Here is a 25721-nt window from a genome sequence, read left to right on the forward strand (position 1 = left end):
TTGTTCAGTTTCCATGACCCAGGGAAATTGTAGCCTCATTCTCATATTATCAGCTGTGACATCCAGTATGGTCTTTTACTGCTGCAGGAAGGCTGTTTTAAGATTCAATTGTGCTTTCAGGGTATCTTTGAATAAATAAATTCCAGTAGGTCAGTAGTTCCTGAAATACTCAGACCAGCTCATCAGCATCAGCAATCATGCCACCTATAAAGTCACTGAAATCACCTTTCTTCCCCCTGCTGTTTGAACTTCAGCAGGTTACCTTGACCATGTCTGGATGCTCAAATATATGGAGCTGTTGTCATGTGACTGGCAGATTCGATATTTATGTTAGTGAACAGAAAAAAAGAAAACAAAGAAATCTGGATGGATATCTAGATATTTATGTAGGTCACAGGAAGCGATAGCTGTGGTATTCATATCACTGTACATGTGTTGAACCCCACTAACTCCAACAAAGCTGCTGGTGGTCTCCTCCGTCCATCTGTGTGATCGGCATTCTCTGCCATTTGGCTGAAATCAAGTGCACATTTGTTCATATCTGTGTGAATATCATAAGCTCTATTCCCAGAGAATATTACCTCTGAGACTCCTCTCTAAAAACTTCTTCGGTCCTATGATGAGCCTAGCACAAAACTTCATGAAAGAAACTTTACAAATAAACAACGACCTTTCATGAGATAATAGGGAAGAGTGTTGGTGCTACTGATGATCATGTCTGACTGTGTGGTTGGGAGATTTCAAGACAGGGAATGAGGCAAAGCAAACTTATTAAATATAATCTTATGTCTGTTATCTGTTTTTTCTGGTGATAAAAAAAGTCATAAAAGTCAAAACTGAATTAAATTTAATTCAAGTTTGCGATGCACTTCAGTTCAATTTTATTTATCTATCCATTTATTTATTTATTTATTTTGTTAGTCAAACAGTTGCTTCAAGGCATGTTATATTGTGAGGTAAAGATCCTACAATAATACAAAGAAAACAGAGAAAATCCCAACAATCAGATGATCTCTTATAAGCAAACCAGTGGGACCGAACAGCAACAGAACAACACCATGTCCAGGGAAATACTTGACTAGTCCACTGGTCAGAAGAACTGATCCGTCCTGTCTGACACCCGGGCTGACAGTTTGTCAGGCATCAGTCAGCACCAGTTGTGCACTTCATGAAGATCCTCTGTCGATTTAGGCTCCCTTTATCATACCGAAGGCATGTCTCAGTGTATAAATAAATGCAAGGTACATAACCATAATGTTTTTTCCCTCCAAAGTGTGGAGCAAACAAAATGTTCTCACTGTAAGTATCACTGTCATATACTTGGTCTGTTCCCCTCAAGAACTGAAAGCTTGTAGGAGCTTGCATGAGGGTTACAAAGCATCTGGTAAAGCAATAAATGATCGTCAGCTAGAGTTAACTGGTTGTTAATTTGCTATCATGTAAATTATTAGAACCTTCTTTTAACAATTCACATCTGTTTAGCATTACCGCATCAGTTTGATTTGATGTGTCTATCAAACCAATCAGAGTATACCATATTAGGTTCTGAAGTTTGATTTTAGAGACCTTCACTTTTCTACCTTTGCCCTATTCAGTCTGGGGATTTAAACCATCACCTTTCCGACCCACTCCTCCTCCGCCTTCCTCTTACTCTGTACTTGACAGCTGTCTGAAGCCAAATCACCGCAGTCAAGGCCTACAGTGAAGCAGTGTGACGGAGAAGACGGTGTCGAATGTCCTGTCAAAACCACTCAGTCCACTCTTTCATCACAGCTCACTCGCTTTTTTCCTCTCTCCTCGGCAGGAGAGAACAAGGAAGAGTCTCGATAACGTGATTCTGAACTTTTTACAGGTTAAGAGGAAACTTGTTGAAATGAAATCTCTTATTAATTCTAGATCTTTATTTGAACTTTTTGGCCTTTTGTCTTTACCTTGTTGTGAAAATGATTTCAGATAATCCGATCACTTCTGTCTGAATAAACTTGTAGGCAATCATATTTACATTGCATCTATCTATCAGCTAATGACACACTGCAAGCTCACTACTGTGCTATTAAGCCTCTTTATCTTGCATCCAATTATACATGCGATCAGATTTTTCTTTGCACCACTGCACATTTACATATCCATTCACTCACACTCCACTGACTAATAACTTTCGGCTTAATTAAACCCGTTTGCATGTGGTGAAATCCCATCATGCAGCATAATGAAATGAGCCCAGTGTGATCGCAGGTTGTCAAGGTGTGTGTAGTACAACGGGTATATTTAGCAAAGCTGCCGCTGGGTAAAAACATATATCATCAGTGAGTGTAACTGAGCCAAGGCCTGTTATGGCATATTATGGCCCAATACTATACAGTTTCCCATAAAGTCTGAGATGGTAATTAACCAGAATAAAAGACACCTTGGTTTATTAAACCTTTTCCAACTTGCTTTCATAGATGACAATGTCACATTTGAGCCATAATCTGGGAAACTTTAACAACTGAAATACTGAAACTAACTTAACGTGGGTAGAACATGGGCAGGTCCCTAACAATGGGAAGTTTTCGCAAATTTTGGAAAACCAAACCTTTTTAGAAAATCTGAGAAAACTTTTGTACTTTACTCCAGATATTTATATAACTTAAACCTAGAGAGGGCATTACATTTACAGCGGGGAAAATAAGTATTTGACACATCAGCATTTTCATCAGTAAGGGGATTTCTAAGTGGACTATTGACACAACATTTCCACCAGATGTTGCCATCAAGCCAAATATTGAATTCATACAAACAAATCAGAACATTGAAGTATACAAGTTGGATCATATTAAATAAAGTGCAATGACACAGGGAATAAGTATTGAACACACTTTATTTAATACTTTGTAGAAAAGCCTTTGTTGGTGATTACAGCTTCTAGACGCCTCTTGTATGGATAGACCAGTCGTCTGCATTGCTCAGGAGTGATTCTGGCCCATTCTTCCACACAAACGGTCTTTAAATCTTGAAGGTTCCTTGGGCCTCTTTTATGAACTTTAATCTTCAGTTCTCTCCATAGATTTTCTATGGGATTTAGGTCAGGTGATTGACTGGGCCATTCAAGCAACTTGATTTTCTTTCTTTGAAACCACTTCATTGTTACCTTGGCCTTGTGTTTGGGATCATTGTCTTGCTGAAATGTCCACCCTCTTTTCATTTTTAGCTTCCTGGTAGATGGCAGCAGATTTTTATCCAGAATGTCCCGGTACATCTCTCCATTCATCCTGCCTTCAATAATATGAAGTCTGCCAGTACCCCTTGCTGAAAAGCAGCCCCAAACCATGATGCTACCACCCCCAAACTTAACTGTTGGTATGGTGTTCTTGGGGTGGTGAGCAGTGCCATTCCTTCTCCAAACATGGTGTGTAGAATGGCTGCCAAAAAGTTCAATTTTGCTTTCATCTGACCATACTATAGTCTCCCAATAATCCACAGGCTTCTCCAAATGCTGTTGCGCAAATTTTAACCGAGCCTTGACATGCTTTTTGTTCAGCAATGGAGTCTTGCGTGGTGAGCGTGCATGGATGCCATGGCGGTTCAGTGCATTGCTTATAGTTTTCTTTGAAACAACAGTACCTGCTGATGCAAGGTCTTCCTGAAGTTCTGTCCGAGTGGTTCTTGGCTCTTGGAGAACTCTCCTGATTATTCTTTGGACTCCTCGGACAGGGATCTTGCGTGGAGCACCTGATCGTGGCAGGTTTATGGTGAACTGATGCTCTTTCCATTTCCGGATAATGGCCCCCACAGTGCTCACAGGAACATTCAGCATTCTGGAAATGCACCTATAACCATTCCCATCACAATGCTTTTCAACGATAAGATTACGAAGATCTTGAGAGAGTTCTTTGCTTTTACCCATCATGAAGTCTTTCCTGTGTGCCTTCTGGGTAATGAGGAGCCTTTATAGGCCATCAATTAGGACTAAAGCAGCTGATATCAATTAGTACTGATAGGGGACAGGATTTCTCTATCAATACTGACAGATTTCAGGTGATCTCCTGGCTTTCTATGTCATTTTGCCCCTTGTTATCTTCATGTATTCAATACTTATTCCCTGTGTCATTTCACTTTATTTATTATGGTTTAACTTGTATACTTCAATGTTCTGATTTGTTTGTATGAATTCAATATTTGGCTTGATGGCAACATCTGGTGGAAATGTTGTGTCAATGGTCCACTTAGAAATCCCCTTACTGATGAAAATGCTGATGTGTCAAATACTTATTTTCCCCGCTGTATATTTAGGGACTTATTATAATAAATGCATACATGTGCGGGCACTTACAGAAAATGAGGCGGTGCTCTAAAATAAGGTAAATTGTACTGAAGAGGCGTCAGCACCTTTACATAAATTAACTTGAATTCAATTCAGTTATGTTTATGTAGTACCTATTCACAACAACAGTCACCTCAGGATGATTTACATTGCTAGCTAAAGACCCTGTAATAATAGAAGGAAAGCTCAAACAATCAAAAGATAAACAAGCACTTGGCAACAGTGGGAAGGAAAAACTCCCTTTTAACAGGAAGAATTCTTTTCTGTGTTGTTGATGCAATTAGCAGTAAAATGTCCCAAACAATAGTTAATCAGTTAATATTATTTAAATATTCTCCTCCCTGTATTTGGGCCTTGAGAAAGGAACTCCCAGAAATATTAATGCAACAAGGTCAGTCACAAAAGGCTATGAGTTCCCACCTCTTACACACATTCTTGTTACTCTAAAGTATAGTAAGGTAAAGTATTAACCCTAATGTACACCTACTCCTGTCACAGACTAAACATTGTTTGAAAAACTGGATTTAACAATCTGTGTATTAAGTGTAGCACTGAAGTAAGAGAGTATGATGTCACTGGGTTGATTGGGTGGTTTGTTGCTGCTTATTAGAGAGAAGAATTAGAGAAGGAACTAATTACTCAATGGAAAACAACAAACTAAAACCAAAGCAGATCAGTATATAGATGAAGAATGTGTGAATGAGAACATGTCCCTATTGTTTTTGCATAGGTCCACATGATGTGATCAGCACTATTTAAATTAACAGTTACCCCCAGTTAAATTAACAAGATGATAGGTTGCTACATTGGCATTATGTCACAGCCATAACTAAGTTTCCTATTGTGGCATGATCAGAAATCCTAATACTCATTAATATCTCTCTGGGGGAAAAAAACAAAAAACAAAAACAAACTTACCTTACATTCGCCTCCTGCTCCTCGTGTGCTGTAGTTTTCCACAATTATAATATAAAGTAATCCACCCAGTAAGATAATAATATGAAATGGAAAGTAACATATAAAGACACCACACAAAAGCACAAATGGTGATAATGGTATTGGCAACTTATGTAGGTTATGTTGTAGTGTCGACAAAGATTCACCACGGACGTCTGAATCACATCCAGTCCATGAGAAAGGAATGCAGCTGGACTCCTGTCTTTGAGAAGACGGCATAAGTATTAATACAAACATGCTGTCAAAGGTGCTCTCCACATGTAGAACAGGAAATCAGTGGATTTAACTCCTTCCCCCACCATTATGTACTGTTTGTGTATTTTACACAGCTTCTGACACTGCCCTCCTGCTGGTATACTGAAATTGCACCTCAAGAGTTTTAAACTGTGCACAAAACCCAGCTCCAGGATATTTAAATTTTTCTTTTGAAAATCCCGACCATTATTGTGTGTAGATATGCGTAACAGGAACAGAGAGCTGAGGATTAGCATAATAGGGGAAAGGCCACTTTGGATGCTTTTGTATTTGGCATTTTTTTTCTATTTTCACAGGTCAGGTGTAAATGATTGTGCCTCTCAGAAAGCAGCAGCAGACTGACATGACTTACATGTCTATTTAAAGTTAATCTGAACAGAGTGACACTCTGCCATCTTCTGTGAAGTAACCTGAGTCAAAATATAAGTCACAAACAAGTGAATGGTAACTTCTTTAAAACAAAGTCAGTAATATTACACTGTCTTTCATTAAAAGTACTATAGAAATACTTATAGGTGTCTGATCTCAGGTTTATGCCTTATTAGTCAAATAGCAACTATGGATATGAATCGTAAAGTGACTTGTTTAGATTACATAATTTCATTCAACATTTCAAACATGGGACAGTTAGATTGGAGGTTAGATTGTTGGCAACAGTTAGGTGTACCTGCAGCTGATGGTCTCCACATGTACTTGGCACGGTGAACTCATTGCCACTTCCAAAATACCCAACTCACAGAAAATCATCTAGTAAGTGTGGGTAGGTTTAAGCAGGGAAAATCTTTAAGCAAATGATCCAGAGCAGCACAACGTGGTTCTCCATTGACACTACATTAACAGACCTGAGCTTGTCTACCGGCAGAAACCCTGTTCTGCCAGATGGAGGCAGTGTCCAAAGTATGAGGAACAAGCAGTCTGTATGCTACTCTTGACTGTGCTGTTGCTGGACCATCAGCCAGCTGTGGAGAAGAGCGCAGTTATAACATGAAAGGACCTGAAATGAAACTGACTGTTAAAAGCAATAAAAGGTATCTGCTACAGCCACTCTCTGTGCTTTTTCATGCTGTTCTGATCTTTGATGTTTTTTCATGCCTCTACTGTTGCTGGTGAAGAAGCATGTCACGCCCTTCCCCCTTCCAGCCCACTTGTTAACCAAATAGCATTCAACCTTTGCACAGATTTGGGTTTTGGAGTGCTGCATAGAGTAGATTTGCATAGGTTGAAAACCCCTGTCTCTAGGCTTTCCATAGGCAAATGCATACGCAAATGGACATAACCGCTGTACAATAAAACAAGCGTTACTGGGGGAGCTCCATCCAATAACCCAGGGGTCGGCAACCTGCGCCTCCGGAGCCGCATGCAGCTCTTTAGTCCTTATAGTGCGGCTCTGCATGGTTTGGGAAAATAAATTAGAAGTATTTAGCTGAAGTGTTTTTTATTTATGTTAGTTCTTTTTTAACTTGTAGTTCTAAATTGGAAGATTATTGTGATATTGAAATATAAAAATAAAATTATATTCTATTATTTTTTTCATCGTTCAAAATAAGCGTCACACTCACGGATGCCGGTATACCCGCCGAAACGCCGTGCATTTATCGAGACTTTCAACCTGAGGTAGGCCAGTTATGAATCTTCGGATCCACATTATGTCAGCAGCTATTCTCCACCATGAACTATGTTAAAAACAAACACCGCTCATGCCTCACAGATGACAGCTTACAGTCCTGCTTAAAGATGAAAGTGACTTCGTACAACCCCGATTTGCAGACGCTGTGCGCAGAGGTTCGGGAGCAGAAGTCCCATTGTAAACATATCACGGCAGACCCGACGATGTTTCCATGAACATGCTTTTCAACATCTCTTTATTGACCACTTTTCACATACGGTTGCTGTTCGCATACAGCCGGCTGTAGCTTTTCAGCTCACAGACCGACTCATACCAACACAATAGCACAGACATTAAGGTGGCGAGGCGTGATTGCGGGTGCCGCTCAGGTGCATCCGCCTCCCCTGCAGCGGCGCGGCAGACCACGCCCCGCCACACACATTAACCAGGTAAAATACATATTTAGGCAGAACTTTGCAAATATCTATTTTTCTGTTTTTAGCAGCATAGTGCTTTTTTTCCAATTACTTTTTTAAAAGCCAGGCCGAGGCTTTTAATTTTGACAATATCATGCAGATGAAGGAATGTGTGCTGTTAAAGGACATATGCTAGTCAAAACTGACTCCAAGATTACTCGCAGGGTTACTGGAGGCCAAGATAATGCCTTCAAGAGTAAAAGTAAGTCAATGTCATTTGTAAAACGTGAATACTTTTTTGGACAGTGGGATATTTTTTTACTGAGAGATTTGAAGTTTAGACAGTAGGGATATTACTGAAAACTGAAGCGTGTGTACAAATTGAAGAACTTTGTAAAATATGTGCAAATGATATTTAAGATAATATAATAATCTTTACATTTTTGAGATTTAGGACATTTTGTTTTCGAGGAGATGTTTGAAGATCAAAACTTCAACTTGTTTGAAGGTTTTAAAATAAAGTTTGTGGTTTGTCCTTTGTCCATGATGGTTGAGATCATTAGCCTTCACATCTCTTCTGCTTTACTGCAACAGAAGTCTCTTCAAAAAGCAAGCAAGCACTGCTTGTCATTCTCTAAAGCTGGGCTGGTTTGGAAGACTGAAATATTTTAGGGGGATTTGGCACCAACCTCCTTCAATCCAATCAACTATGACTAATGTTAACACAGGTGTAAGAAGGATTTACCTGCTCAGCCACGTTCCATCCGTCATTTATAAACTCAACATGTTGCTGTGATATTTTATCCACCAACTGAAGACACAGCACGGGAACATCAACAGTGGAGCTGCATGCCTATTTCCAAGCTTTTAGCCTCTCTGTTTGAGCCACTCATACAATTTTTTTGTTGTTGTTCTCTGTGAGCATTATATCTGATTTGTGCAGTGAGGTTTTGACTTTTTTTTGTAACTCAAATTAGGTTCCTCTTTTTGGTTGTTTCCTGATAGAGGGCTTGAAGAAGCATGACCGATTGACTTGAATGTGCAGCCATCGTGTCGCCTTAGTGCATGCGAGTCTGCACAGGCAAATCAGCACGAATAAACTGAGACCTGAAGCAGTGGCTCACTGCTACATGAGCTTCAGAGAACTTAAGCTAAATTGCAAACACAAGAATGTCAAGCTGATCACAAATTCTGCTTGTGATTGCTTAAAAAAGGGGGAAAAAATGCTGCTTTGTTTCAGGCTGAAATACATGCAGACTGAACTGACCGTACGCTTCAGTCTGCACTCTGATATATGAGACCAGATGTCTTAATGTGCCCTTGTTTTCTGCAGGAAAATACTACACTACACTCAGATTTTTAAACTTCCACAGTGCTCAGTCTTCTCCTTCTGTTGTTACCACAGACAGGTTTCAACTACCATCCATTCATTCATGAAGGTCCCGCGAAGATGCCATTTTCTAGACTTCAAGGACTAATAAGAAATAGTTTTCAGTGGAGATTTCAAGAGGAATTAAAATTCAAGAAAAAAAATGGGACTTTAATCAAGAAAGTACTATTTTAACATATGAAAATGAAGTAAGCCACAATACACATTATTGTGGTTCTGTTCAAAGTTAGTTCTTTAGTAATGCCAATGGTATTTTCTTTGAGATTCTCGTACCAGAACAGAACCACAGACTTCTGGTTTCACTTCAATTTCCGTTGTCATAACGCAGGACAACTTCATACCACACCGAACTCTGTTCTTGAACACAGATGGGAGCATTTTTTGGGGTTTTTTGGGCTCACATATTAAATTGATTTCCTTCATTCTGCATGTCATTTCACTTCACATCATTTCACTTGCTTCCTCTCGCCCTCCAGTCTGTGATCAAAGGCTTGAGAAAGTTTTCATTTTGCTTTTATGAATGATAATAAAATGAACACAAGCACACAAGTTCTCATTTTTGCAAACTTCAGAGGGATTTCCTGCATGAGGCAAACACGCACGTGCCTGATTTAATCTCTAACAGAGGGGAAAATGTGTGTGAAGAACTAGATTGTTTGTCACTTGAAATCTTTGAAGCACTGATAAATTACACTGCTACGGGCCGCTGCCATTACTGCAGACAGGAAACAGCAAACGACATGCAGACTAAGGGTTCTCAAGCCAGTTATTGGCACAGTTTGATCTGATAAACAGGACACACAGGAAATGAACAAGGGGGAAAAAGTAAATTGTCAAAACAGAGTTTTATTATGTGAATGTTAAAGATCTGTGAACGATAGTTGATTTTCATGTGTGACGGTGTGTTATATCATGTTGGATAAAATATGACTGTACACAGTAAAGATTGTACAGCAGCAAGTTTACATTTAGACCTTTTTTTGGAAGCTTACCAACTTACAAGTCTTCTGATTGTGATAGGACTTGTTGAGTTTAATCAAACTGAAGACAGGAAATGTAACAAAGATCTTTGTTTGTTGCATTTGGGTAAGAGTCAACACTTTAAAACTCAGTCTATGATGGAAAAATGCTGTAACTTGAAAAATAATTTCAATATTGTGTTAGAATATTATGTTAGGCACTGTAATACATGTTCAGTGGAACATCTGTAGTGCATGTATTCCAAAGAGACACGCTGACTAACCTGCAGTCTATATAATGGAATTTTTAGCTAATGTTAGTGTTTGCTCATTTCCAAACCTCTTGACTGGAAATACCAAACCAGGAGACCAACAGGCTTATTTTCTTGTTTTGTAATATGAACATGATAAATGAGTCCATACCATTTTTACCAAAATATTAATACATTACTAGTTATAGTATGGCTTTGGTTGACTTGTAGGAATCACGAGAAAACAGTATGGTAATATTAGTAGTTTCAGTAAATGCCTCAAAATCTCAGATTTTGACGTTCAGGTGACAGCGCCCTCTAGTGGATGTGAACATTATGAGATTGATTGTTTATTTTCTTAATCAATTATCAGGGCAAGGGGCTGGAGCCTATTCCAGCTAACACTGGAGTGCAGTGTAAGGTTGTTATTATCCTGAATTACCTGTTAACTTAAAACCTGTCTTTGGACTTTCGTAGGAAAAACATGCATACTCCACACAGAAAACTCAAGCTAGCAAGCCTGTTTGAGCCAGGAATTCTGTTGCTGTGTGGCAACAGTGTTAACCACTGCACTGCCAAGCAGTTTGACAATGACATTAACAAATGACTACATTTAGTGACACTACAGAGACGTCACAATATGAGGGATGTTGGGGTTAATGAATGGCTGTTAACACAGGAATTAACTCTTCCCTTTCAAATTGATTTTCAAATTGATAATCACTTGTGGTTTTTAGCCATGACCCTTTTATAACCTTACCACGTGCTATTACTGTAAAGATGACTGTAATGGTTGCATGAAATTAAAGTTCTCATTTCAAGCCAAACCATAATCTTTCCTAATCACATTCAACTTGTTGTTAGTTGTTGCTTTTTTCTGCTTAACACAAATCCAAACCAATAGCATTACCATATGAATCAAAGGATTAATTATGTTTCAGCAGTGATTATTGACAGTTTAAACCAGAGGCTTATGTATCTCATGCTGCAGTATGTTCATAAAGGTCACAACAGATTGGAGGATTTGTTTTGTCTTATAGTGGGAATAAAATTATGTTCTGATAACGATGTGGGGTTACTCCTCAGTTATTGTGCAACTTGATGTAGCAAATTGTTAAGTTAACTTGAGATCTTTTTAATACTTTTTGACGTGTTTCATTTATGAGAAACAAAGCAAACCAACAAACAAAAGTTATTTTAGTTAATTTGGAGAAAAGACTATCCCTTTTTTTATCATGGCCTGCTGAACCTGCATCAGCGTGTGTTGTGTAAATCTGGTAGAGATTATCGGGGTCCTCAGTTTTGATTGAAAATCGTCTCAAATTTGCCATGGCCGTGATGAGAAAGGTTTAACGTTACCCACAAACCCCACCTCCCTGTTGGTCCCTTTCTCTCTGCTCTCTTTCCCCATCCGCTGACTCAGCCTGTCAGTGGGTGGGTCTTTCATCCTGTCACTCAGTGCTGCTCCTGCTTCGTGATTAGTTTCTCTCTTCCACGCTGGTAGGCGGTGCCATCAGATCCACATGGAGGCAGTTGGGTATCTCTGTGCCCGTTAGTCTATTCCATCCTCCAGTGGTGACGCTCCAGACACGCTGGACCAACTTGGAAATACTGCAGCTGGACTAAGAAAAATATGCTCTGAAGACTTGCTTATTTTAATAATACTTTTATTGCTTAATCCATATTTTTTCAATAGCAGTGGGGAAGAAGACCTATCTTATTTGCGCGTAAAAGTCTCTTGTCATTTCATTCTTAATTAACTGGAGAGGAGAGCGCTGAATGATAGTGTTACTGATGTTTTCCTTGCATTTTAGATGGACTTTGAGCTCTTCTTAGCAATCACATTTACCTGTGACAATTTAACTGATTTACAAGTTAAACTGGCATAATTTATGGGAATATTTAGATTATTGGATTTTTTTTCCTTGCAGAACTTTGCGCTTTCCTGGAGATAACTATTCTTTTTTATGCGTAAAATCTTTTTGTTTGGGTCATTTTAAGAAACAGAGACCGGTTAGCGGACACTTTGCTATCTTGTGCAAGGGAAACGGGTTTGATGGAAACATGACCAAAGCCGTAACTGGGCCGGTTATCCTGGACACCCTATGCCTGCTCCCGCTCCTGCTGCTTCACGTCTCACCGGTGTGTCTGTCTGCGCAGCACGGACATCCAGCGCGCTACTTCGGCCAGATAGCGGAGAACTCTCCAGCTGGGACGCGAGTGGAAGGGGTGGTAATTTCTGTCACAGCTGCAAACTGCCCCGGTGCGAACCTCACTGCCAGCTTGAAGGGAGATTACGCGTCAGATTTCAGACTTGTTCACTACCGCGGGCATCGGGTCCATCGAGGGCAATTATGTTTGGTCTCCGCAAAAGCACTGGACCGGGAGTTTATAGCTATGTACGAACTGATGGTGGAGCTGCCAACTCGGTGTATGAGGAGACGAGCCATCGTCCAGATTGAGGTGTCCGACAAGAACGACAACATCCCTCGGTTTACCAGCGGGAACAAGACGATTGAAGTAGATGAATTAACGCCGCCCGGAACCGAGCTGGCTCGCTTTGACGCAAAGGACGGTGACGCGGAGAGCAATGGACATGTCACTTTTTACGCATCACCGGACTTGTACCTGCTCCACGTGGACCCACAAAACGGACAAGTGAGCCTAGCAGGATCTCTCGCTGGATTCAGCCAGGTGACTTTGCGCCTTTACGTGAAGGACGGAGGAGATGTAGCACTGATAGGTGAGCCGGTGTTCTTGCGCATCAACGTCCGCCGGTCCAACAGAGCGCGACGGATGCCGCGGGCTCTGTCCGAGGAGCTGACCTACACAGTTACCGTTCCGGACCACGTCAGAGTTGGCGACCTAGTGTTCACAGTTCCTGACCAGAGGTTCGATCAACGGTGGTTTGAAGTGATATCCGAAGCCGACTCACCAGTCCAGATCGAGCGGGATTCGGGGCGTTTGTACCTGGCGCGCAGTCTGCGAGAGCCCGCCGAGGTGGTGGTGAAGATTCAGAACCTCCGAGGTAGGAAAATTCTGGTTTTCTTTTGGTGCGTAAAAGCGCAAAGAAAGCCAGACTTACCTGAAGATTGTCATGCTGGCTTAGGAGGCTGGTGTCTACCTTTGAATGTTGAAGTAGACGTGGTACTCAAAGTGTATTTTATTGAGTCTTAGCCACATCTCTCTTTTTTAAAATGTAAAAGTAGGGCCAGGAGTCAGCAAGGTAAAACCAAAGTTAGTAATCGTAATGTGGAGGAACATTACCTTTTCAGTACCTTTTCTGACAGTTTCAGCAATAATTTCTCCCTAAAATTATTGCTGAATCTTCCTTTCAGAATTGAGTGGTGCTCATTCATTTAGAGAGGTTTGCGCGCGTGCTTTTGTATGTTTTGGCTTTTTTCCATCTGAGTTTAAATCGACCTCAACGGTCACTTTCCACTCTTTCATTCATTCCTTACAACACTCCACACGGCACTGCCAAGTGTGTGTTTCTTGTGTGTGCGTGTGAAAGTCTGTGCGAGTAAAATACACAGAGTGAGATTACTGTTGCCAGTAATTTGTTAAAGGACAAACAGAACTGAGAGCGAGGTGAGGCAGAGTATATACAAGTCAACACACTTCACACAGAGATTTTACTTTTAAAATACAGTTACCACACACACGCACAAGCACACACACACACATACATCCATGTGTTGATAGTTCTCCAAAAGGAAAAAAACTGGACTCCAGCTTATTATTTAAATGGCAAACAGCACTTGTACAGAATTTGTTTTGCTTACTAGCCTTTTTAACACCACCTTTATTAGTTAGGATTCACAAGGGTTACACAGCCTGAACATAAAATATTTATATATCCATGATTTCCAAAAGACTAATCCAATCTGCCATTTCTGTGGTGAAGGTTGGATTGTGATATGTAGCAATAACGACCTGGTTAAAGGACAGCTTTTCAAACCATATTCACATGGTCGTATGTGTGCCACTCTTTCATCATACATTGCCATGGTTAAAAAAAAGATTTAGATATAAGCTTATAGGCAAAAACTTGTTTAAAATAAGCTATGCCTTGCATGGTTTTGTCTCTTTTCCTGCAATTACAGGTGAGCTTACAAGCTTATTTCGGTTGTAGCACTCTTTAGGTCAAATCTGCCTCTAGGTTTTACACAATTATGTGTTTTCACGCCCAAGTGCACTGTGTTAAAATTTACGTAAAACAAGTTTTGTCTTTATAAGTATTGCCATAGTTTGAGTAATAACTCAGGAAATTACAGAAAGATCAAAGACCTATTTAAAGGAGTTTAACAAACTACAAAAAAGAAAGACATTTATTCTACTTTACCATCAGCGATGAATATCAACATTTAAAAAGAACATGTTTTCTACCTAAAGACCAGTTCTTACTTAGGAGTCTTCAAAAATCTGAAGCAAGCAAAGTCAAAACTTGGACAAATGAAAGCTGTATAGCCTAAGAAATTCTACTTAGGCTTTAGGTGAAATATGGATGTATTAACCCTTAACAAAACTCACCCAATCCCAGCAAACTGTCAGTCACAATCTCCCCACCCTCAAAGAGGTAAACTTCTCACATCTGGTGCTACACTCACTTAAAACCAAGAAATATTTAAAAATAGTATTAAATCTGCTGGTTAACATACAAGTCTGAAATGTGTTAGTGTCTTGCAGCTCTGATGAGTTTGACAGGATGAAATGACATCCAGATGCCAATGTGCTCACCCTACTTTGCAAAGTCAATGTTTAATCAAAAGACTAAACTCTTCACATCTGGATGGTGGTGGTTGTGCTGGCAACTCGGTGTCCTGGTCAGATCTGGATAATCAGTTGATACAAATCTCCGATGTTTATTTGTAGAAATTAGTTGTGTTTGGTCACCTGGAGATCTCCCAGGTCTGAACACACAAGTCAAAACAGATCCAGAACCTCAGACAGGAAGCAGTGTTTGTGTTAAAGCAGACTGCCGAGCTCAGATTGGCTCTGGTTTGTGACTGCAGAGAAAGAGTGTGTGATTTGGTCAACACGGCATTGAGTGTGTTATAAACTGGCCGGTTGATTGAGAAGAACTGTCTTTCATCGGCTGTGGTTGCGATTTTGATCTGTGGGGATGAGGTCTGGGCAACAGCAGCGGTCTGGTGGAGGCAGTGCATTCGTCTTTGATTGGTCAGCTGGCTAATCAGATGCTGTTTGTGTAGTTTAAACAGTTTGCAGTTGGAAGTTCCCGACTAATGCCGGTCAAACAGGGAACATAAGTTTAACCTCTGGATCTGCAGATGAGTCCTTTCTTTTTCCCTGAAATCATCAAGTTTACATCTAAATTATTCATTAAAAAAAATCTAACAATGATTCATCAATCACTAGTATTTTTTTTTAGTTGAATGGATCAGTTACTTTTAGTCAGGCAGGATTTCTAACTAAAATGTGTAACAAGGACCTGAAAAATGAACTTGCTTTAGTTTAGAAACTCAGAGAAAAGTTCTGAATTTGCAGATTGTAAAAAAATAAAAAAGACGGAAGATGTGAATCACAATTCTTGCAGTCCCACGCTCTCCTCACTGCCTGTATATAATAAAATTACACACAGATGTCAAGGTGTATGTACCCCCCCCCACCACACGCACACACACAAACACAGACACGCACTGGTCTCTCTTACTGCTTGGCAGGATGTCCATCACTGCAGATAGCGGTGACTCTACTGACTCTGCTTTATCCTTGACTGTTTATAAATTTAAACACATGATAACAGCCGTCTTTGTTTCCTTACATGTGTCGTGGCCATGACTTTAGTAACTGAACACATTTCCTCTACGTAGGCAAAAAAGAGAGCAACGGAGTAAATAATTTTGTGGTGAGGTGAAAGCTGGTAAATCTGGCAATTTTTAGCCAACAGTCTTTTACGTAACACATCTTTAGGTCTAAACAACAGAACAGATCCAATGCCTATGACTTCCACTTGTGACACTTGTACATAAATAATGTCTTCAATGTGAGCATTTGCAGATTTAAAGATAAGACAAAAGCAATATTGATGATTTTTAAATATTTATTGTTTTCGGTGATTGTTTAGTTAAGGTTTAAGCACAGGTTAGGTTTGGGCCTCGAAAACAATCTGTTCTTCTGTTTATTTTCTGAACTCCACTGAAAAGACCACAAGAAGCTAGCCATAAAAATCAGTCATTCTAACCCCCTCCATAGCCAGTATACCCAATATTGTCATGTTTTGGTGAAGTTGTTTTGAGTTTTTGTAGATTATTGCTATCAGGAATTGACTAGGACACAAAAATATCCCAGATGTTTGATCAAAGGTTGTTTTAGTAGAGGAAAATACAAGCTCTACAGGGCTATGTCATGTTATGTCAGCTGGATTCAGCTGGCATGTTTTCAAAGAATTTTGTATCACTCTGTAGCATTCTACACTTTTATTGAAAATCCTGCCTTTGAGGTCTTTTTTACACTTTCACTTTCATATCAATGCTTTACACGACACATACTGCAAGGTCTTATGTTTAAACTTAATAAAGATAAAGGTATGTCAGTAAAACTACTTGTCATTATTAAGAGAAAGAGCCCATATAGATGCTGTGAGGCAACTTGACAGGTTAAACCACAATAAATAGCGATAGCATGCACGTGGTGTGTGTAGTGTGTAGTTGTCTGCCTCTTATAACTCCAGTGATTTTCCTGCAGCTTGAAATCTTATGTGATCTTGTGAATTTCATGAGTCCAGCAACTAACCATTCTTACTAGATTATATCATGTCATCTCAACAAGAAAAAATTAAATTGTTGAATTTCATACAGATCAGATGATTTGGTTACGTTCAAGATAGAAACATGGCATTTTTGTGTTCAAATTACAAGGTAGACTTTTAATGTAACAACCACCCAATTTACTTTTTTCAGTATACCGAAAAAAGTAGAGGCGGCTGCTCGACTTGACTGAGATGGATGCCTTCCCGTGCAGTGTCGCAAGATTTAACATTGCTATATTATTGACTTACTTCACTTGAACACGATATGAACCATTTAATCTACCCCCTCTGCATATCATGTAGTTTCTACACTAAATAGTTACACTTAACTTTAAAGCATGAGGCAATTGTGTTAAATACACGCAAGATGCTTACATAAATCCAAGAGATAGCCAATGCCTTTTTTTCAGTGTAGCGGCAACAATAACAGTCGCCTCAAGGTGACCCAACAATAATACAACCCTACAATCAAACAAGCCTATATGAGCAAGCAGTTGGCAGTGTTGGAAAGGAAAAACTCCCTTTTAACATGAAGGAATTTTCAATAGAACCGGACTCGGGCTCAATTTTTCTTTTCAAATTTTCCAAGCAGCTTCTCATTCTTTAAGAATACCCCACTTATTGGAATTTATTATTGGTTATTCAATAAGAATACTGGGGGCTGGATTCAGACGTCATAAAATATTGTCAAATCTTGGAAAAACAAGCATACTTAAGCACGAAACAGTGAACATGTGAAGTAATCAAATGTGAACGCAGCAAGAAAACCAGCTGAAATTAGCGACTATGACTCAGACAAACTTCCCAGAGTGCATAGCCTCTATTTTTTAACTGTCTCATTAACTGTAATAAATGTGTTTATTTGCATATTTAAATGAGAAAATCATTCCTGTTGGCTGCAATTAATGCAGCTGCCTTCACACCGACGGGCCTGTTCCCTCATTAAGCTGCAGCTCTACTGTTGTTAACTGTTATTAAATGTTTTAGCCAAAGTGTGTTTGTGTGGTGGTCACACACACATACACACATACACACATACACAGATACACATTGTTTCTCAAACATGGTCCTGGTCTGTCAGGATTTTCTACAGATTTTCTGTGCTTGGCAGCCCTGAGGTGACAAACGTACACACACTCATACACACCTATACACACACAACTCACACACACACACACTCATTTTTTCCCCCTTCTGTTTATTCTATTGTCTTTATTTCTGGATTTAGCCCGAGGCCGGAAGCAACCTGCCACAGCGCCACATGTTTGTGTGAATGTGTGTTTTGTAAGACGCCAAACACTATGGGACTGTGTGTCCTCGAGGCTGCTGAGCATCAGAGTGATTGTGTGTTTGTCAGTGCCACATACATTGATCACAGTAGTCTCGATATCTGTGTGTATTTGTTGGTATTTTAGTGTGTGTGTGTGTGTGTGTGTGTGTGTGTGTGTGTGTGTGTGTGTGTGTGTGTCTGTCTGTGTCTAAAGTGCTGGAGGATAAATTACTGTGACCACATGCTGAAGCTCCCCAGAATGACCTTTTTAAAAGGCAACAAAGCAGCAACACACATAAATAATGGACTGGATTCACCATATTGAACATTTTTACAGTTTGTAATTGCACAAATACTGAAGCTTTATGCATTCAGATATTTGAATATAGATTATTGATTCCAAAATCCATCAGTTTTTAGCTCAAACGTGTTTTATTCAGTTTTACTTTTGGGATGAATTTTGCCAATATAACAATGATGCTAATGTAAGTTTTAGTATGTGCAACTGTTTTCAGAATGCTTGAAGCTAAAATGGGTCCTTAATTCTTAGCATTCATTAGCTTCAGTCCGGTCAGCATTCTAGCTGTATGAAAACAAGAATATAACCTGCTTTTAAGGCTATAAATCATCATCATAATATATCATGGCTGTATCAAAACTTGGAATCTCAGTGGATAACTACATGGACCAGAGACTGTTTTTTCTTTTCCGTTCCTCTTTGTCTGTCCCCATTCCACTTTTCCATCACTCTTCCTCCCCATTGTTTCTGTTTCTCTGTGTTGTCCTAATAGCTTATTGACAGCCAATCAGCTGTACCCTTGGGCAAGACTGCTCACCAATCACCAAGTAGGACAAGGTCATTTAATCTTGACTGTACCAATAAATACACACCCAGTGCAGCAATGTGGAATAAATGCATATACAGTATGGAACTTTATTTATTTATTTTTTATTACATAAAGTTCTTCAAACTGTTTTGTTGTTTCAGAGACATTTTGATGCTTGTAATTTAGAGCAAATTCTGTCAATATACATTTTAGAAAGCTCTGTGCTAACCTGGGGGTCAGTAAAGTAAACCCAGTGCAGAAGTACCTTAAAGTGCAATACCACTGAAGGCTGCTAGTGTATGATTCCAAAGCGTCACTGGCTCCAAAAGTGTCGACTTTGCTTACAGCACACCGAATCAATATTTTTCACACGTCATTATGATGTCATTAGCTAAAATGAATGCTTCCTACCAGTGTCCTGGTGCCCTCAGGAAAATAATTCTGTCAATAAGTAGATATTTGGCTTCAATGTACCATCCAGCAACATGTCACAGGGTTCGTTTGACTGAGAATTCAACTCAAAAACTCTGAGATTGCCAGCCTGCTGCTTGACAACCAAGACGGCTGTGTTTTTACAAATTAGTTTTCACTGTCAGCTTCTCTCAGAACTGAACAAAATGGATCAACTAGCAAACATTTGGAAGCTTTTTTTCATTGTATGTGACACTGAACTGAATATAAATAATAATTACATATTTTCCTTATAAAGCATTCTGATTCTGATTCTCAGTATCTTTCAAACTAAGTAAGACAACTTATCAGTAGGGATATGGAGCATTTCATAATGTAGTGCAGTCCCACTACATATGTAAACCACCCCAGGAAATCCTCACATACACATTTATCATACTTCTATTGCCCAGACTAGATTTGCTGTTAGATTTAGTGCATATCCACTGTATCAAAGCACAGTACATACTAACGTATGTTCTCTGTCCAATAAACACTCACACACACACACACACATACATCAATAGAGCCAAGTTTCAGATCTTGAGAAACTTTCATCTGGGTTAATTAATAACATAGTTCAGAGGACAGACACACATACACACACAAGCTGCAGGCTTGATCACCACTTTGCTTCACTCAGGGTACCACAGGAGACGTGTATGTGTGCATATGACATACTGAGGACCACACACACACACACACACACACACACACACACACACACACTCTCCTTTGCCATTCTACAGCTCTTTCTTTGACCTTTAACATTTCTGCTGCTGACCCATCATGCATAACCTCATTTGAAAACTTTTTGGAAACAGTTGGGTTCAGAGTTAAAGAGAATGTATGTAGCACGAAAAAAGTGACCTCTTTTGCCCATCCAGCAATGTACTAAGTGTATGACACAGTAATTTTTCATCAAAAAAAGGATGCAAATGCATATAAAACAGGGTCTGGGATGAAAACCGGAGAAAACAGTTTCCTACCCCACCCCAAAATATGTCTTGCATAACTGGTACTTCATATTTTGTGTTTTCTGTCCAGTACATAAAACAACCTACCAGTGGGGCCCAAAAGACGAATCCTTCTGTGAACATGAGTGTAAGATTTGTAGTTCAAAGTATGGCATCTTGACAAAACTAAAATATTTGGAGAAATATTTACCCCTGAGAAAATTCTTAAGCATTAGTTCTTCAGAAATTAAAGCTCTTGTACCTCAGTTTGAATAAATAGGGCTGGTAGGGAAGCTTGATGTTTGTAAGTGCTGGTCGACAGATGTTTTTTCTAAAAAAAATAAGACCATAACACTCAGTAATAACGACAAGACTTGTTCAGATGAAGCTTCGGCGTGTGAGCAGGGATTATATAACAGAAGTGAACAGAGACGTCTTTTCTCCCCGGTTTAGTCGAGCTGCTCTTCTCGCCGTCCTGCACCGACACACAGTGATAATACAAACTGACTTCCTCCTCCCCTCTGTCTCCATCTCTTGCCCTGCTGAGGGATGGAGGGATGAATGAAGGGATAGAGAGGAGTAATCTGCAGTCAGACTCACACTTCCCCTTCAGTAACTGAACGGCAGTGTTTACTTCAGAAAACATCAAAAAACAACACCCTGTCTGTGAACCTACACACACACAAACTAAAACACACATGCAAACAACTGGACAGTGACCTCAGCTGTGTGTATATGTTGGTAGCATGTATATGTTGCACATCTGTCTTCTCCATGTTAGCTTACTCCCCCAATGCAAACTCAGGCACACACACACATACGCACACCCTCGGGGTTGTTACACATCATTGTTTGTTCATGTGTGTGCGCTGACGTGTCCCTGCTAATTGCCTCTCATCACTTTCGGCTGATGCTGTTCTCTTACAGCTCAGGAGGGAAACAGACGGGGGGATTGATAATGAGATGGATGGCGCTGCTAGTGTGGCTGAAAATTCATAGGGTATAAATTAACAGAATCCGACAGCTACTGAGCAAGTTGATAATCAGCCTGAATCCTGACGTATCTGTGTCAACTTAAGACCATGTTACCTGATGAATGACCTATCATGCAAAATCAATTAGAAAGTGAAACTATGCAATGACTATTAAGAACAGAAGTCACTGTGTGTTGGTAGATGGATCTGTGGCATCTGTGTGAGTTAAAGGTACACACTTTTTGTTTGTTTGTTAATTTAATGGAAAAAATAATGTTGTGTTCATAAATGTACACTGTTTAGTGTGTAATTACATCTTTCAACAAACTGATGCTTCCTCATAAACTTAGAATTAATCTCTTAAAAATACACAGGAACGAGTGATGGTCTGTGGAAGCCGCCATCTTGACTACAGTGTCTACAGTGCTATTTAGCCTAATTGCATTTAATGTATGTGGCTAGAGATTGGTCACATTATTAGAATGCCAAAGGTAATGGGAAAGATAACTTTTCATTTGTGTGCAGTGCAGTGTCTGCATTTTCAGACTTAAGATATTTTCATAGTTCATATGTATGTTTTATTATCTGAGAAAGAGTCCCCTTTACCAATTAAGTAAAAACAGGAAGAAAAGAGACTATGTGACTGGCATCTGAAAAAAATGTCATCCTTTTCCTCCTCACAATAAGCCTCATCTCCTGAATTGAAGTCCAGGCTCTAAATGACAACAACAACAGGTGGTTATAAGCTAACATTATGCCAGTGTGAAAGTTTATTTGCCAACAGTGTTAGAGCCACTTCAAATAAAGTTTCACTAATGCTGGCTAACAGCGGCTAACAGAGAGTAACAGCGGCTAACAGCTGGGGGAAAGCAATGTTTACAAACAGAAAAATTTAGGATATCTTCAACAACTCACATCAGTATTGCTGTCATTGGTCAGAAGTGAGCTTCACTGACTCATTAATCGTATCAGAGCCTTTCACAAATTTTTAAACTTGCTACAGAAGCCTTAACACTAACTGTTAAGTTAACCCAAATCTGTTTGCATCATTATTGCCATGAGAAGATTTTAGAATATCTGTTGTTGATAAAGAAACCACTAAAGATACTATAAAGACAATTTTAACTGTGAAAAAAAAGTTTACCTGTATAAAATATAATAGGGTAAGTGGCACTAAACTTCACATTTAAACTTGATGATGTTGGCTCCCATTAAGGCTGCACCAGTTTTTCTTTTAATAGAACTTACCTATCATCAACCATATGTCAAAGAAGCACTGTTTCCTCCTCTATCTGCATAAGTAAACTGAAAGCGATATCTACAAAGTAGCAGGATGAGAGAAGTCACTCAGCATGGAAGTGGTGAGAGAAACTTTTTTAGAGTGATGAACTGTAGACTTCAATGATGTGTCAGTTTTATCCAGCAGCAGTTTATGACCTTCACTGATCCCCGCAGCATGAAGAATCACGTTTAAAACCTTAGCGTCTCCAGAGTCCTGGTCTGTCCATCAATCTTCAGCATGACACTCCTCCTCCTCGCTTTGTCCTCCTCATCTTCGTCTCCCTCGGGTTCTTATTCCTCTCACCCCTCATGGTTGACCCCAGGGGAGATGGTTTCTCTGTCCGCTTTTTGGCTCACTCTTCCTCCGCTTCAAGTCAAGGTCGCTGTGCTGATTAAAAAGTATACTCTCCACTCAGCGCCTTATCAGGACTGAACTCGTCTCTTTAGGGGATCGGGGCAGAAGACAGAAAGGAAATGGTAAGGCCTGTTCTCACCACTACTACTGTCATTTCTCTGGGCAACAGAATTTTTTTACACATTGCATGGAGCTCTTGGATCTGAAATTTACTCTTTATATAGTATAGTATTATCTACTGTAGATACATATATGCCTAGCTATCTTTCAAGAGGAATGTTTGTTGCTCTCTCTGTAGCCATTGTAATTACTCACAGAGAAAATTACTTTGTCAGTAAGATAGAGTTATTTTGTAAGTGAGGCATATGGAATTTGTCCATGTTAGTAATTTTAAATATGTGAACATAAAATCAAGAAATTATGCCCTCAAATGTAAAGACCACACTCTTTAGAGGATAAAAAAAAACTGCCATGGAAAAAGATCTTTTTCAAACAACCAAACAAATAGTTCCTCTGGAGGAGCAGCAGCAGCAGCAGTTCAACTAGTGTGCTTTAGGAAGAAGAAGGGCTTTCATTATGGCTTCATCTGCACACACGAACACACACACGCACACACATCTTGCTTACTTGCTGCTTATCACCTCTCGCTAAGCCATGGGAGTGAAGATATTGGGGACATTCAACATTTTCAGGAGGCAGTTTCGTTTCCAGCAGTAAAAGCAGGATTTTTCCGCAGGTCTAAGCAAGAATTGCAGTGAACTTCCTGTCACCCCCACCCTCCCTTCACCCTTTACATCTAATGTTTGAGAAGCTTCTCCCCTCATTATTGTACTGTTAATAAAAATGTGTAGCAAATACGGTCATGGATTTACACACGCAGGAGGTATTATTACATCTGTAGTTTAGACATTTAGCTCACACTTTGCACCTGGAGGTAAAACAAGTGGCAGCATCCAACTAAACCTCTCTGTCCAAGCAATATGGGTTTGTGACTTTACAGATTATATTTTTACCAAAACATTTTTGTGACACAGATTTAAGTCTTGATTAGGTTTTCTTTTCTTTTCTTTTCTTTTGTTTTTGCCAAACTTTGGAGTTGTAGTTAACTTCTCCACTAAAAAACACTTCATGAACATGATTGTACTTTTGAATTTCTATCAGTAGAATCAGGCTGTGTAACATATAGAAAATAGTAGTAAAGACTATAGTAAAGAATCTAGTAAAAAAACAATAATAAATAAATAGCCAAACGTCAAGTTTGGTTGCATTTACTTTTAATCTTGCTATCTCAAACGGTGATTCAGAATACGATGCAGTTCAGCAGTTCCAGTGTCTGAATTTTCACTGATGGTGAAGAAGACAAAGAAACTACTATTTTTCTTAAAATAAGGCAGATTGGCAGAAAGTAACTAATGAGCTGGTCTGTTTATAAATAAGAGCGCAAATGTTTAATCCCCATTAATTTTACAGTGAAAATGATACACCATCATTAAGCTCAGATGGACCTTTAAACATCATGGGGAGCTGCAATAACATTTTGGCCTTCATAGTGCTCACAGCAGAAGGTGTTTTCCACAATGTTCATATCATATATCCTCTGATGTACCAGTCTGACCAGTCCATCTGCCACACACACACACGCACACATTCAATGCCAGCTGTCACACAGCAGTCCCATGGCACCTGACCCACATGGCCACATATTTATACACACACATAAACATGCTGCAAATTAACGTAAAATAAATCACTTGCACTGACACATCCATCAAGTTTGTGTGGTGATAAAGTCAAGGCGTCCATGCCTCATGTCCATTAAGTTTGTACAAAAGCCTTCTAAATTTCACTACTATGTTATTATTAATGAAATTCTTCACTGATAATAAGACTATTAAGAATTTCATTAATGGGTAAGTAAACAATTCCTCCAGTTGCTGCATCATCACCCCAACAAAATTGCAAATAGCAGTTCAGTTTTCTATGAGCTGTGTCCGAGACAGAGTTGATACATCAACTTATATTTTTTGAGTGTTAAGTGGGAAGCCAAATGTACAAAATATATTTAGGAAAAAAGATTGAATTGAAGATTAAATTGATCTGCACCAGGAATCTTCATCATAGCAACATTGTTAAAAAAAATCCCAATACTAAACTGTCCCACTTTAACCCTCCCCTCCTTCCTATGTCCACAGTCTAAACATCAAAGTGGTCCTCACAGAGATACGGCACACGCATACATGTGTGACCTACTGGCCTGACAAATGAAGCTCCACTAATTAAAAACACTCTCAAAATTAGATGTAGCATGGCAATCAACCTGAGCAGCACGCACACAAACATACACTACAGGAACAACAGAGGGCTAAACTTTATACGGTTGTCACATGCCGCTTCAGGGATGACAACATGAGTCTAGATGTCCATCGCCTCACACACATACATACCCACACACACACACAGACACACATACCTCTTCAGTGCAGGGTTAGTAATCCAATATGAAGCAGGTTAGGGTTTGAAACACCTCGGCCTCAAATCAGCTCTGACAGGACGACCGCCACTCGCTCCCTCACACCCCGAGGGGTCCGCCAGAGTGTGTGTGTGAGTGTGTCAACGTGTCAACCAGTCCGGCCACCACGGCCTGGTAACACCTAGCTGAGCCATGTTTGTGTTTTATCTTTTCATGCACGTTTTCTGTG

At 39.6% G+C, this 25721-nt stretch overlaps 1 protein-coding gene across 1 annotated transcript in view; it reads left to right on the forward strand.

The window, feature by feature from the left end:
- The first annotated feature begins 11207 nt into the window (after positions 1-11207).
- si:dkey-22o22.2 (neural-cadherin) overlaps positions 11208-25721 on the forward strand; it is a 141735-nt gene continuing 127221 nt past the window's right edge. The window contains exon 1 of the mRNA XM_040030532.1: positions 11208-13165. Within this exon, the coding sequence (XP_039886466.1) occupies positions 12202-13165 (964 nt within the window). The 5' untranslated portion in view covers positions 11208-12201. The remainder of the gene's footprint in view (positions 13166-25721) is intronic.

Source organism: Simochromis diagramma, unplaced genomic scaffold (genome assembly GCF_900408965.1).
Source record: "Simochromis diagramma unplaced genomic scaffold, fSimDia1.1 OVJJ01000361.1, whole genome shotgun sequence".
In the NCBI taxonomy this organism is placed as follows: domain Eukaryota; kingdom Metazoa; phylum Chordata; class Actinopteri; order Cichliformes; family Cichlidae; genus Simochromis; species Simochromis diagramma.